Source organism: Carlito syrichta, unplaced genomic scaffold (assembly GCF_000164805.1).
Source record: "Carlito syrichta isolate Samal-C Ts95f unplaced genomic scaffold, Tarsius_syrichta-2.0.1 Scaffold305620, whole genome shotgun sequence".
In the NCBI taxonomy this organism is placed as follows: domain Eukaryota; kingdom Metazoa; phylum Chordata; class Mammalia; order Primates; family Tarsiidae; genus Carlito; species Carlito syrichta.
In genome coordinates, this window is record NW_007249716.1 from 211,955 (window position 1) to 225,773 (window position 13,819).

At 46.9% G+C, this 13,819-nt stretch overlaps 1 protein-coding gene across 1 annotated transcript in view; it reads left to right on the top strand.

Moving 5' to 3' along the window:
• The window catches only part of E2F2 (E2F transcription factor 2), a 63,790-nt gene that overhangs the window by 25,786 nt on the left and 24,185 nt on the right, over window positions 1–13,819 (top strand). The window contains exons 4-6 of the mRNA XM_021714315.1: window positions 2,333–2,611; window positions 6,531–6,626; window positions 13,606–13,782. Coding sequence (XP_021569990.1) covers window positions 2,333–2,611; window positions 6,531–6,626; window positions 13,606–13,782 — 552 coding nt within the window. The remainder of the gene's footprint in view (window positions 1–2,332; window positions 2,612–6,530; window positions 6,627–13,605; window positions 13,783–13,819) is intronic.

Sequence of the window (13,819 nt, forward strand, 5' to 3'; positions counted from 1 at the left end):
TAGGTTCCTTGTAGATCCAAGATGTTAGGCCTTTGTCAGACCTGGAGTTGGCAAATACTTTTTCCCAGTCTGTAGGCTGTCTCCCTGCTCTCTTGATGGTTTCTTTGGCTTTGCAGAAGCTTGTCAGTTTAATGAGGTCCCACTTGTCTATCTTATCTCTTATGGCCTGTGGGTTTCGGGTTTTGTTCAGGAACTGGATGCCAGTTCCAATTTCCATGAGGGTATGTCCTTCATTTTCTAAGGTTCTTATGGTTTGAGGTTTTACATTTAGGTCTCTGATCCATTTAGAGTTAATTTTTGTGTATGGGGATAGATAGGGGTCCTGTTTCAATCTTCTGCATGTGGTCAGCCAGTTTTCCCAGCACCATTTACTGAATAGCTTCTCCTCTCCCCAGTGGTAAGTGGTGGAGGCTTTGTCGAAGATGAGTTGGTTGAGAAATTGAGGTTTTGCTTCTGGAATCTCAATTCTATTCCATTGATCTATATGCCTGTTCCTGTACCAATACCAAGCTGTTTTGATTATTGTAGCTTTATAGTAAAGTTTGAAGTCTGGTAATGTGATACCACCTACTTTGTTTTTTTTTTTTGCTGAGGATTGTTCTGGCTATTCTTGGTCATTTGTGTTTCCATATGAATTCCTGTGTTGTTTTTTCTAGGTCTGAGAAGAATGTTGCTGGTAATTTGATGGGTATTGCATTAAATCTGTAGATTGCCTTATGTAAGATAGACATCTTCACAATGTTGATTCTTCCAATCCATGAGCATGGAATATTTTTCCACTTGTTTGTGTCATCTTTGATTTCTTTGAGTAGTGTTTTGTAGTTTTCATTGTAGAGGTCTTTCACGTTTCTGGTTAGGAAGATGCCAAGGTATTTAATTTTTTTGGTGGCTATTGTGAATGGAATTGTGCTTTTTTTTTTTTTTTTAAGTTGGAGTCTCACTCTGTCACCCAGACTGGAGTACAGTGGCTGCTCCTGGCCACTGCAGCCTTGACCTGCTGGGCTCTGGCAATCCTTCCACCTCAACCTTCCGAGTAGCCAGAATTATAGGCATGCGCTACCATGCCCGGCTGATTTTTTGATTTATTGTAGAGATGAGGTCTCGCTGCCCAGGCGGGTCTCGAACCTGCAGGCTCAGGCAATCCACTCACCTCAGCCTCCCAAAGGCACGGGATTACAGGCTGAGCCACTGAGCCTGGCTGGAATTGTGCTTTTTATTTAGGTTTCTGTTTGTTTATTATTGGTGTAAAGAAATGCGATTGTCTTTTGCACATTTATTTTATATCCTGAGACTTTGCCAAAGTCCTTTATCAGTGTAAGGAGGTTTTTGACAGATTCTCTTGGGTTTTCAAGGTACACGATCATGTCATCTGCAAAGAGAGATAGCTTGACTTCCGCTTTTCCTATTTGAATACCCCTGATTGCCTTCTCTTCTCTGATTGCTCTAGCCAGGACTTCCAATACTATATTGAACAGGAGGGGTGAGAGTGGGCATCCTTGTCTTGTTCCAGTTTTCAGGGGAAATGGTTCCAGTTTTTGTCCATTTAGGAGTATGCTGGCTGTGGGTTTCTTATAGATGGCTTTTACTGTTTTGAGGTATATTCCCCGTATGCCTAGCTGTTCGAGGGTTTTTATCAAGAAGGGGTGCTGGATTTTATCAAAAGCTTTTTCTGCATCTAATGATATAATCATGTGGTTTTTTGTTTTGACATCTGTTGATGTATTTAATTACATTTATGGTTTTACGAATGTTGAACCAGCCTTGCATCCCAGGGATGAAGTCTACTTGGTCATGATGGATGATTTTTGAGATGTGTTGGTGAATCTGGTTCGCTAGGATCTTGTTGAGAATTTTAGCATCTATGTTCATCAAGGATATTGGCCTGTAGTTCTCTTTCTTTGTTGGGTCTTTACCTGGCTTGGGTATCAAAGTGATGTTAGCTTCGTAAAATGATTTGGGCAGAGTTCCATCTTTCTCAATCGCCTGGAATACCTTCAGTAGGATTGGTATAAGCTCCTCCTTAAATGTCTTGTAGAATTCTGCTGGAAAGCCATCTGGTCCAGGGCTTTTTTTTGTAGGTAGTTTTCTTATTATGTAGTCAATTTCCTTGATTGTTATTGGTCTATTTAGGGTCTCAATTTCTTCTTGTTTCAACCTAGGCAGGTTGTGTGATGACAGAAAGTCCTCTATTTCCTAAAGGTTTTCAAGTTTGTTTCCATACAAGTGTACATAGTAGTCTCTAATGATCTTTTGTATTTCTTCAGGATCAGATGTGACTTCATCTAGTGTTCCTGTGTGGAGTGGAGTGAATGTTGCTGGTGTCTCCTTGAAGAATCTGCACCCAGATTTAGGCACTGATACAGATAAGGAACAGTGGAAAGAGGTTCACAAACAGGTTGTTGAGAGTGCTTATGAGGTGATCAAACTGAAAGGCTATACATCCTGGGACATTGGACTGTCTGTGGCAGATTTGGCAGAAAGTATAAAGAAGAATCTTAGGCAGGTGCATCCAATTTCCACCATGATTAAGAGTCTTTATGGCATAAAGGATGATGTCTTCCTTAGTGTTCCTTGCAACTTGGGCCAGAATGGTATCTCAGACCTTGGGAAGGTGACTCTGACTCCTGAGGAAGAGGCCCGTTTGAAGAAGAGTGCAGATACTCTCTGGGGGATCCAAAAAGAGCTGCAATTTTAAAGTCTTCTAATATCATACTACTACACTGTCTAGGCTACACCAGGATTTTAGTTGGAGCTTGTGCATGCTGTCCTTTTCACTTGATCTGTGATTAAAGCAGTCATATTAAGATGGACTGGGAAGAACATCCATTCCTAAAGTTAGAAATAGGAATGGTTCATAAAAATTACAGCTATTTCCTGACACTGGATGGTACGTATCTTGTGTAGTCCTAAACTGGTTAGTATGAAATAGTTTACCACCTCTGAGGCACCACTGCCAATCTGCACACACTGCAGTTGCCCCTCAAATCAGATGCGTATTTACTGTGTGTCATATAACTTCCCGGTTCCTTCACTGAACATGCCTAGTCCAGCTGTTTTTCTCCAGTCGGTCACATCCTGGGATCCAGGGTATAAATCCAGTATTGCATGTCTTGTGCATAACTGTTCTGAAGGATCTTATTTTGTATGCTATTTGTATCAGGAGTGTACATTACCATATAATGTGAAAAGAAAGATCAATGCAACCAACTATCCAAGTGTTTCCAGGAGCCTTGTACCCCCAGGGGCTCAGCCAGAGGAGATCCTGGAAGTGGAACAGGGCTGGGGTCGCCAGCTTGTCCTCCTTCGGCCCAAGCCCACCCCTCCTTTTCCCTAGCTCATGAGGTTCGTTCTAGGAACACAGACAGTCTCCAGGGTGCATGAGTGGGCTTGGGCCAGAAGTCCCTCAGTGTCTGAGGAGCACTGTTCTTGGGGCCTGTCAGAAGGTCAAGGAAGTTCTGCTTGGGGTGGGAGGGGGCAGAGGCCCCAGATGTTAATATAGGAGACTGGTATCCTTCCAAGTCTAGAATTTGGAGTATGGAAAATTGTTGTGGTGTGTGGTAGGGTTTCTGTTTTCTTTTGTTTTGAGTTTTTATTTTTTCCTTTGGTCTCCTGGCTTTTTCCTTTCCCTTTCCTTTTCATTGGCCAGCTTGGGCCTCCTCCCTATGTCATCCCTCTAGGAAGGTGCCTGCCCCTTCTGTCCACCTGCAGCATGCATCCAAGGTCAGAGCACAGGCCTGCAGACTGGGTCAGTGTCTCCTCCGCCTCAGGGGCATGGGAGCTGGAATAGGCGCTTTTAAAAAATAATAAAGGAAAAAAAAGTAAAGTCTTTGGCAGTTTCTACACACTCAGATCCTGGAAGGCTGCATGGTCTTGCTCATCTAGATTTATTAGGAAGGTCTTCTTGCCAGCCAGGCTAGGTCCTGGACTTGCTGAGAGCAGAGGCCCTCCCAGCAACCGGGCTATCACCACTCCAGGGGGCTTTGTGTACAGACGCCTGGGCCTGAAGCCTTAGAGGCTGCAGCAATCTGGGGCAGCCACCATCAAGAAGCCCCTCTCAGGGGCCAGAACTCCTTTGCCAGCATGGATTCCTCAATTCAGAACTGCATAACAAAAGCAGTTGCAGTTTTATTTTTTTTACAGCTTTTTTTCCCAAAAATGATTTGTAGTCTCTTATCAACAAGGGTGCCTGAACGAAGCATATTTGTATACCTAACCCTTAACTGTACCCCACAATATCATAATAAAAAATGTTGATTAAAAAATTAAATTAAACAAACAAACAAACAAAAATAAACAACAACAACGAAATAAATCAATAAATCTGGTGGGGAGGACAGAACATAAACGCAACTTTAATTACCATTGCAAAACAATGATGGATGGAGATTCCTAACAGGAAGTGGGGAGCAATGCTCTGGGTCAGCTTCAGAAAGATGGATAGTATAATCTATCACCACCCATGCTGTGGCCAACACCCCCTCGATTTCAAAGCCTAAATGTCTTGTTTATTTCAAAATAGTTCTGAGTCATATTTTTTGATGTTTACAATTGATCTGGATTCTTGATTTTGTTCCAGGTTTAATTCTGTTAGTCTTTGGAGTTAAAATGCACACATTTGTATGGAGTGCTGTTTGAGATCATGTGTGGATATGGAGTATACTTGGGGTACACATTCTCTATGACTTGCTTATCTGGTTTAAGGAAAGAATAAACTTGTGTCTGAGAATAGAAGAGTTTTTCCCGGTCAAAAATGTGAAGAGAGACATGTCAGGCAAAGAGAACAGCTTGGGCAAATGGAGAGCAGAGAGGCCAGAGAGGGTAGTCAGAAGAATGTTTCATCAGAACTAAGACCCCCGTGTGCAGGGACGGAAGGTTGGAGGGGCCTGATGGAGATGTTGGCCATGGTGGGGAGCTGCTTGTCAGACAGTAAGCTAGCGAGAGACAAGGTCAGATGCTGGGAATGGTGTGGCTCACGCCTGTAGTCCCAGAATTTTGGGATGCGGAGGTGAGAGGATTGCCTGAGTCCAGGGGTTCAAGACCAGCCTGGACAACTTGGCAAGACCTCATCTCTACAATAAATAAAAAAATGAGCTGGGCATGGTGGCATGTACCTATAGTTCCGGATACTTGGAAGGATTGCCTGAGCCCCATGGGCTGAGGCTACGGTGGTCATGAGCGTGCCACTGCACTCCAGCCTGGACAACAGAGTGAGACTACAACTCAAAAAAACAATTAAGCTGGGCTCGGTGGCTCAGCCTGTAATCCCGCGCCTTTGGGAGGCTGAGGTGAGTGGATTGCCTGAGCCCGCGGGTTCGAGACCTGCCTAGGCAGCAAGACCTCATCTCTACAATAAATCAAAAAGTCAACCGAGCATGGTAGCGCATGCCTGTAATTCCAGCTACTTGGAAGGTTGAGGCAGAAGGATCGCCGGAGCCCAGCAGGTCGAGGCTGCGGTGGCCAGGAGCGGCCACTGCACTCCAGTCTGGGTGACAGAGTGATACTCCAACTAAAAAAAAACACAAAAAATTAAAAAGAGAGAGAGAGATCAGGTATATAGTTTAAAGAGGTTCCTCAGGAAGAAAAGGGAATAAATTGATGATTACACAAATTATAGGTGGCGTTTTCCCAGGCTGCACTGGGCACCTCTTTTGGGTCTGAATTTGATGGCCATCCTCCCACGTGAGACCACCTCCACAGGACCCTGCATCTGTGAGAAACATTTCCAGGCCTGGAAACATCTGGAAAGAATCTGGCCAAAGCCCTGGTTTCTCAGTGGGGCTGCATCTTTGACATCCCTTTCTTCTCCCCAACCCCAGGCCATGGACCTGGGCACCGGTGGTACATAGGGCATTAGGAACTGGTCACACAGCAGGAGATGAGCAGTGGGCCAGTGAGTGAAGCTTCATCTGTAGTTACAACCACTCCCCATTGCTCACATTACCGCCTGACCTCCGCCTGCTGTCAGATCAGTGGTGGCATTAGATTCTCATGTATTATAATGTAATAATAATAGAGGCTGGGTGCGGTGGCTCAAGTCTGTAATCCCAGCACTTTGGGAGGCTGAGGTGAGAGGATTGCCTGAGCTCAGAGGTTCAAGATCAGCAACAAGCCTGGGCAACTTGGTGCGACCTTGTCTCTACAATAAATAAAAAAATAAGCCGGGTGTGGTAGCGCGCGCCTGTAGTTCCAGCTACTTGGAAGGCTGAGGCGGAAGGATCGCCTGAGCCCAGCAGGTGGAGGCTGCGGTAGCCATGAGCGTGCCACTGCACTCCAGCCTGGAGTGAGACTCCAACTCAAAAAAAAAAAGAAAAAGAACAAAGAAATAAAGTGCACAATAAATGCAACGCACTCGAATCATCCTGAAACCACCTGCCCACCACCCCCCATCCGTGGAAAAATGGTCTTCCATTCTTTCATGAAACCGGTCCCTGATGCCAAAAAGGTTGGGGACCACTGCTCTAAGGGGTTAGTTACCTTGTCGACGAGTAGACCTCTCGCAGACTTTGGCTGGTGCTGGCGTTCACCTCTAGGTGGCAGCGTTAGCCTTTAAACCCTACAAGCGTCTACCCAAAGAGCGAAGGGAAGAGAACTCACACAGAGGGCTTACCAGGGACGAGCCAGGGGCTGTAAGCACTTTCAGAGCTGCACGACCACTCTCTCAGGCGCACATCGTATCTCCACTCTACAGTTGAGAAAACTAAGGCTCAGAGAGGTGAAGTTACTGGTCTGAAGTCACACAGATCGGTGGTACCTAGGGCATTAGGAACTGGATCACACAGCGGGAGATGAGCAGTGGGCCAGTGAGGCTTCATCTGTAGTTACAACCACAGTTGGCAATTAATTGACTTCTCCGACTGAGCCTCATGTTCCTCGTCTGTACAATGAGACTGACCCAGCCCTGGCAACCAGGAATCTATCTGCTTTTTGTCTGTATAGATTTTATTTTATTTTTTTTAGTTGGAGTCTCACTCCTGGCCACCGCAGCCTCGACCTGCTGAGCTCCGGCGATCCTCCCGCCTCAGCTCTCCAAGTAGCTGGAACTACAGGTGGGCACTACCACGCCCAGCTAATTTTTTGATTTATTATAGAGATGAGGTCTTGCCAAGTTGCCCAGGCGGGTCTCGAACCCGCGGGCTCAGGCAATCCACTCACCTCAGCTTCCCAAGACGCGGGATTACAGGCTGAGCCATCGAGCCTGGCTTTGTCTGTATAGATTTACGTGTTCTGGACATTTCACATAAATGGAGTTATGCGAATGTGGCCTTTTGTGTGTGGCTTCTTTCACTTAGTGCAATGTTTTCGAAGTTCTTCTATGTTGTAGAATGCATCAGTACTCCATTCCTTTTCATGGCTGAATAATACTGTATGGTATGGACGTACCACATTTTGTTGACCCATTTATCAGTCAGTAGGCATCTGAGTGGTTTCTACTTTTTGATTGTTATGAATAATGCTGCTACGAATATTTATGTACTCATTTTTGTGTGAACCTATGTTTTCAAGTATATACCTAGGAGTGGATTTGCTGGGTCATACGGTAACTCTGTATAACTTTTCTTTTTTCTTTTTTTGAGTTGGAGTCTCACTCTGTCGCCCAGACTGGAGTGCAGTGGCTGCTCCCGGCCACCGCAACCTCGACCTGCTGGGCTCCGGCGATCCTTCCGCCTCAGCCTTCTGAGTAGCCGGAATTACAGGCATGCATTACCATTCCCGGCTGATTTTTTGATTTATTGTAGAGATGAGGTCTCGCTGCCCAGGCAGGTCTTGAACCCACAGGCTCAGGCAATCCACTCACCTCAGCCTCCCAAAGGCACGGGATTACAGGCTGAGCCACCGAGCCCAGCTCTTTTTTTTTTTTTGAGTTGGAGTCTCACCCTATCGCTCAGGTTGGAGTGCAGTGGCACACTCATGGCCACCCCAGTGTCACTCCGCTGGGTTCCGGGGATCCTTCCGCCTCAGCCTTCCAAGTAGCCGGAACTGCAGGTGCACGCTACCATGCCCAGCTAATTTTTTTTTTTTAATTGTGCAGACGAGGTCTCACCAAGTTGCCCAGGCTGGTCTCGAACCCCAGGGCTCAGGCAATCCACTTGCCTTGGCCTCCCAAAGTGCTGGGATTACAGGCTGAGCCACTGAGCCCAGCCTTTGTTTTTTTAAACCACCAAACTGCACTCATTTATGTTCCCACCAGCAATACATGAGGGTTCCAATTTCTCCACATTCTGGTCAACATTTGTTATTGTCTACTTTTTAAAAGTATAGCCATTCTAGTGGGTGTGATGTGGTGTCTCGTTGTGGTTTTAAGTTGCATTTCCCTAATGACTAATGATGTTGAACATCTTTTCAGGAGCTTCTTGGCCTCTGTATGATTTTTTTGGACAACTGTCCATCTAGATTTTTTTTTTTAGTTGGGGTCTCACTCTTTCACCCAGGCTAGAGTGCAGTGGCACACTTATGGCCACCGCAGCCTCGACCTGCTGAGCTCAGGTGATCCTTCTACCTCAGCCTTCCAAGTAGCTGGAACTACAGATATGCGCCACCATGCCTGGCTACTTTTTTTATTTATTGTAGAGACAAGGTCTCATCAAGTTGCCCAAATTGGTCTTGAACTCCTGGGCTCAGGCAATCTTCTCGCCTCCACCTTCCAAAGTGTTGGGATTATAGACGTGAGCCATCACGCCCAGCTTATCCAGATCTTTTGGCTTCTCAATACATTTTGGTATGCATGCAGGCACACACACACACACAAACACACAGAGTACATTCACATCCCATATCAGATTCACTTCAACACAAGACAGCCATGATCAGCCCCATTTCTCAGGTGAGACAACTGAGGCCCAGAGTAATGCAATGTTATGTTAAGGGCACACAGCTTCTGGAGGGTCAAGGCTTGAAATTGTACTTATTTAACAAACAAGTTTACTATGTGCCAGTGGAAGAAAGCTTATGAACTAGGCTGGGGATGGTGGAGAACGCCTGTAATCCCAGCACTTCGGGAGAGCTCATCTTCCAACAGTTTTCCAATCAAAGTATTATTACTAGCAGAACTTTCTTGAAGCAACACCTTGTTTTTTGTTGTTTTTGTTTTTGAGTTGGAGTCTCACTCTTTTGCCCAGGCGGGAGAGGAGTAGCACACTCACGACCACAGCAGGCTCAACCTGCTGGGCTCCAGCGATCCTTCTGCCTCAGCCTTCCAAGTAGCTGGAACTACAGGTGTGTGCTACTGTGCCCAGCTAATTTTTTATTTCATTGTAGAGACGAGGTCTTGCCAAGTTGCCCAGGCTGGTCTCGAACTCGCAGGCTCAGGTAATCCACTTGCCTCAGCCTCCCAAGGTGCTGGGATTACAGGCTGAGCCACCGAGCCCGACCTCGTTTCTTTTTATTTTGAGTTGGAGTCTCACTCTGTCGCCCAGACTGGAGTACAGCGGCCACTCCCGGCCACCGCAGCCTCGACCTGCTGGGCTCCGGCGATCCTTCCACCTCAGCCTTCCAAGTAGCCGGAACTACAGGCGTGCGCTACCACACCCGGCTAATTTTTTTGATTTATTGTAGAGATGAGGTCTCGCCAAGTTGCCCAGGTGGTTCTCGAACCCGCGGGCTCAGGCAATCCATTCACCTCAGCCTCCCAAAGGCGCGGGATTACAGGCTGAGCCACCGAGCCCCGTTTCTTTTTTTAAATAACTTTTTTCTCCAATTACTAAAGTAATACATGTTTATTATATAATTGGAGCACAAAGAAGATGGAACAGAGATTTTTCTCCTTTCCTCCTCACAGCTCCCATTCGTTTCTCTGTGATTTGAGATTCCTGTGAACAGGTGACACATTGGGGAGTCCAGAACAGGGGGTATGTGCCCTCAGGAATCTTGTATCAAGTATTTTGTATTCTGATAAATAGGGCTTTGGGCTGGGTGTAGTGGCTCATGCCTGTAATCCTAGCAATTTGGGAGGCCAAGGCAAGCCTTGAGCCCAGGAGTTTGAGATCGGTCAAGGCAACATAGCAAGATCTCATCTCTACCAAAATAATAATAATAATAATAATAATAATAATAATAATAATAATTAGCTGGGCATGGTGGTGCACTCCTGGAGTCCCAGCTACTTGGGAGGCTGATGTGGAAGGATCACCTGAGCCCAGGAGGTCAAGGCTGTAGTGAGCCGTGGTTATGCCACTGCACTCCAGGCTGGGCAACAGAGTGAAACTTTGACTTACCAAAAAAAAAGAAAGAAAAGAAAAGGATTTTGAGCAGAGGGGACCTGAGGCATTTTTCTGGAGAAGAGAAGATACACAAGGGATGAGCTACGCCAGCCAGAATGAAAGTTTGCTTTAGTTTAGGGACTCTTCCAGGGCTGCAAGGCCTGCCTGAAACAGGGGCTCCCTCACTTACCATCTCTGTGGCCTCCGGCAAGCTACGACTTCCTTTTCTGGAAAATGGTACTAAGCACCTCAAACCATCCAGTCATGGGGCACACTCTTTCCAGCCCCAGCAACGTCAGCAGCACTTGGTTCATTAGCAGAATGTACCCTCTTTCCCATGGAGTTCCTAGCTCAAAATAGAACAGTGCCTTGGAAGACACAGATCTGAGTTCAGGTCCTGAATTCGTCTTTCACCAGTCCTTTTAAACATGTTTCGGCCTCAGGATCCTCATCTGTCCAAATTGTACCTGTGTTATAGGGTGGTTCGGAGGTTTCGGCAAAATAATGCATCTGAAGTACCAGGTGTTTACACCTGGAGTGTACTCAGGAAATGTGATCTATTCTTGTCATTTATGTGGACTTACTATGTGCCTGGCACTCCGAGGAGGAAGGCACAAAGGCGAAAACAAAGCCTGGGTCCTGCTCCCAAGGAGTCTGCAGCTTTGTTGGACGTCTGAGTTCAGAGTCTGCTCTTGCCACTTCATTTGAGTTGGGCCTTAAAGGATGGATCAGATTTGAGCACATGGGGATGGAGGGGAGGAGGGGCCTGGAGGATATGTAGCCATGGAGGCAAAGCCTGGGGGATGGGAGAGTGTAAGCATTACAGGGAAGTATTGCAGTTCAGGTCCTCTCCTGGTGCATTCCACACAAACCTTAGCTAAGATGCACGAACTGCCCAACTGTGTACCTGCCACCTCTCCAAGGACTCTATATCTAACACCTCACTGAGTCCTCACAGTAAACAGAGAGGTCACTTTTCCCACACCTGTTTCAAAGATGAGGAAGTTGAGACTCCAAGAGGTCCAGCGACCTGACCAAGATCACAACACCAGAACAGATAGGGCAGGAATTCAAGCTCAGAGAGGCAGACTTCAGACCTGCACCCTACACCTCTTCAGGAATTAGTCAGTTCCCAGGCAGTGAAACTCTGAAGCCAGCCCCAGCTGCCTGAAACTCAACCTCTGAGAGCTGGCTCTCGGTCCCCTTGCTGGCTCCCTTCTGTTCTCCCAGCCCCACCCTGCCACCCCCATTTCCCTCCCTGGCCTTGGGGCCCCGCTCCTTCCCCAAACCTGCTCTGCCACAATTCCTTCCAGGTTCCCTCATCTGTAAAATGGGGATAATAATAGTGTCTGTCTCAGAGCAGTGCTGTGAGGATCAGGGGAGATGTTCAAGGTGAAGTGATCCAGAGCCCAGCACGGGGTAGGTTCTCAATAAATATGAGTGATCACCATCACCACCGTCATCTTGACGGTGTCTGAAGTCGTGTGAGACAGGCTGAGTGGTAGCATTATAAGCGGTCGACAGCTGGGGAAACAGAGGTTAAGAGAGGCAGGGTAGCAGCCGTGCAGTGTTGCTCAGCTAGGAAGTCAGAGCAGGACTTAATCCAGGCCTCCGGACTCTCTGGCTTTGGATCTCATTAACTCCTTTGCAGCAGGGCAGATGAGTGAATCATGACCAGTATTAATTATCTAGCTTCTGCATGCCGAGCCAGGCCTTACATGCTTTTTTTGTTTTAATATTTAAATTTTATTTTAAAGATGTGGAGTACAATTCGGGATTAGGTTATACAAGTGGTCATCATACAGGTAAAGTTTGGGCCTCCCTTTGGTCTCCACTTTGCTTGTTTTGAGATCAGGTACGCTTATTGATGTTGTGTCCCCCCCATCCCCACTCCTACCCCGGCAGTATCCCACTACTGCCAATCCCTTTCTTATAGCACTATGGTAAATGTTCAGGGTTCCCTTATGAGGGAGAACTTGTGGTACTCTGTTCTTTGTTTCGCAGAAGGGACTTTCAAAGAGAGGTCTGACCTAGACCCTTGAAGGAACTTATAACCTAACTGATAAACAAGGAATGAAAGCAAAGCTTTGCTGATTAAGCTAGAACATACTAAGAGTCCGAAGAGAACAGAGGTACTCTGGCTGAAAGAGAGAAAGCAGGCAGGGAGGGCTTCCTGGTGGAGGTGAGGTTGAAGCTCGGCCTCAAGAGATCTGTGAGATATGAGAGTCAGAGGTGTGATAACAGCTACCAACTCTTGAGGCTTCTTATGAAACAGGTTCTGTGCTGAAAGCTTTTTATCCATTTTCTCATGAGATTTCCTCACGATCCTATGAGGTAAGTGTTATTAGAATGAGAAAATCAGGGATCAAGGATCAGAGAATTTACAGAATTTGTCAGGGTCCCATACCAGTAAAGTGTCAGAGCTTGAGTTTGAACCCAGGGCTGCTGGCTTCTAAGCCTGGGCTCTTAATCATCGTATGTTATTGCCACCTGGTCCCCAGCTATCTCAGGAGGAATTAAGCTGTGGACTGACTCTAGAGGGCTTTTAGTGCCAAGGCTCTGACTTGCTTATCAATCACACAGCACCCAGCAGGAATCAGCAGACCTGGAATCTACCAGCAGCTTTGCCACTCACCACCCAAGGTCACTTTTCTGAGCCTCTCTGACCTGGAGAGATGAGGAATGCAAACGAAGGTTTTTGAATGAGGCAGGGAGGTCTTTGTGAACCAAGGGTTGTTTAGGAGAAACCTGGAGATGTTCAAACATTGAGTGTCGGGTCCTAAGAATACAACTGTAACAAGACAGAACTCTGCACTCTGGACCCTCACCTCTGCTGTGCCTGCAAGCGGCAGGCACAGCTTGGGAGAGTGGGGGAGGAACCCTTTACTTGTCCCAGATTGACTGCCAGATTTCGGATCAGGGAATCTCTCTGTATGACCTTGGGCAAGTTACCCAGCCTTTCAGTCTCTCCACCTTTATCACGGGATCATCATTCCTCTTCCCAAGATGGTCGGAATACATTAAATAAAACAACACATTTGTAATGATCTAGCATGGTGCTTGGCATACTGTAGGCACTGAAATAGATTATTAGTTTTCCCTATGAAAATGTATAAATGTTGGCCTCCGCCCCTCAATCCCGGGCCAAGAAAGGGAACAGGTTCCTGGCCTTCATTTTAGCGGGGGTGGGGTGGGCACGGGATATAAACGCAAACGTGCTAAGCAACAATGCAAACTAACAAAAGGCCCTAGGGCCTGAGTCTGGGCTCAGGTCAAGACTGGCGCCAAAATGTTTCTCCCCATCGCCAGGGAATCTGGGCTCATCTCTCAGCGCGCTCGGCACCGCTCTGGCCGCCTCTGCGTTGCGTATTCCGGAACCACCCTCAGTCTCAGTTTCTTGGGCTGCTAGGGCCCGCGGGAGCCGGTGACACTGACAGCAGGTGTCGCGGCCCCTTTAAGCAGGGAGGCTCGTGTTGCAATCGCCGCCTCGAGGACGGGTTCTTTCCGGGGGGTGGAGCCTGGACCGTGGCATCAGCCAACCAAAGCGCGGCATTTTCCGCGGGAGATCCGAATTTCGCGGCACGCAGTTTGGCGCTAAAAAAAAAAAAAAAAAAAAAAAAAAA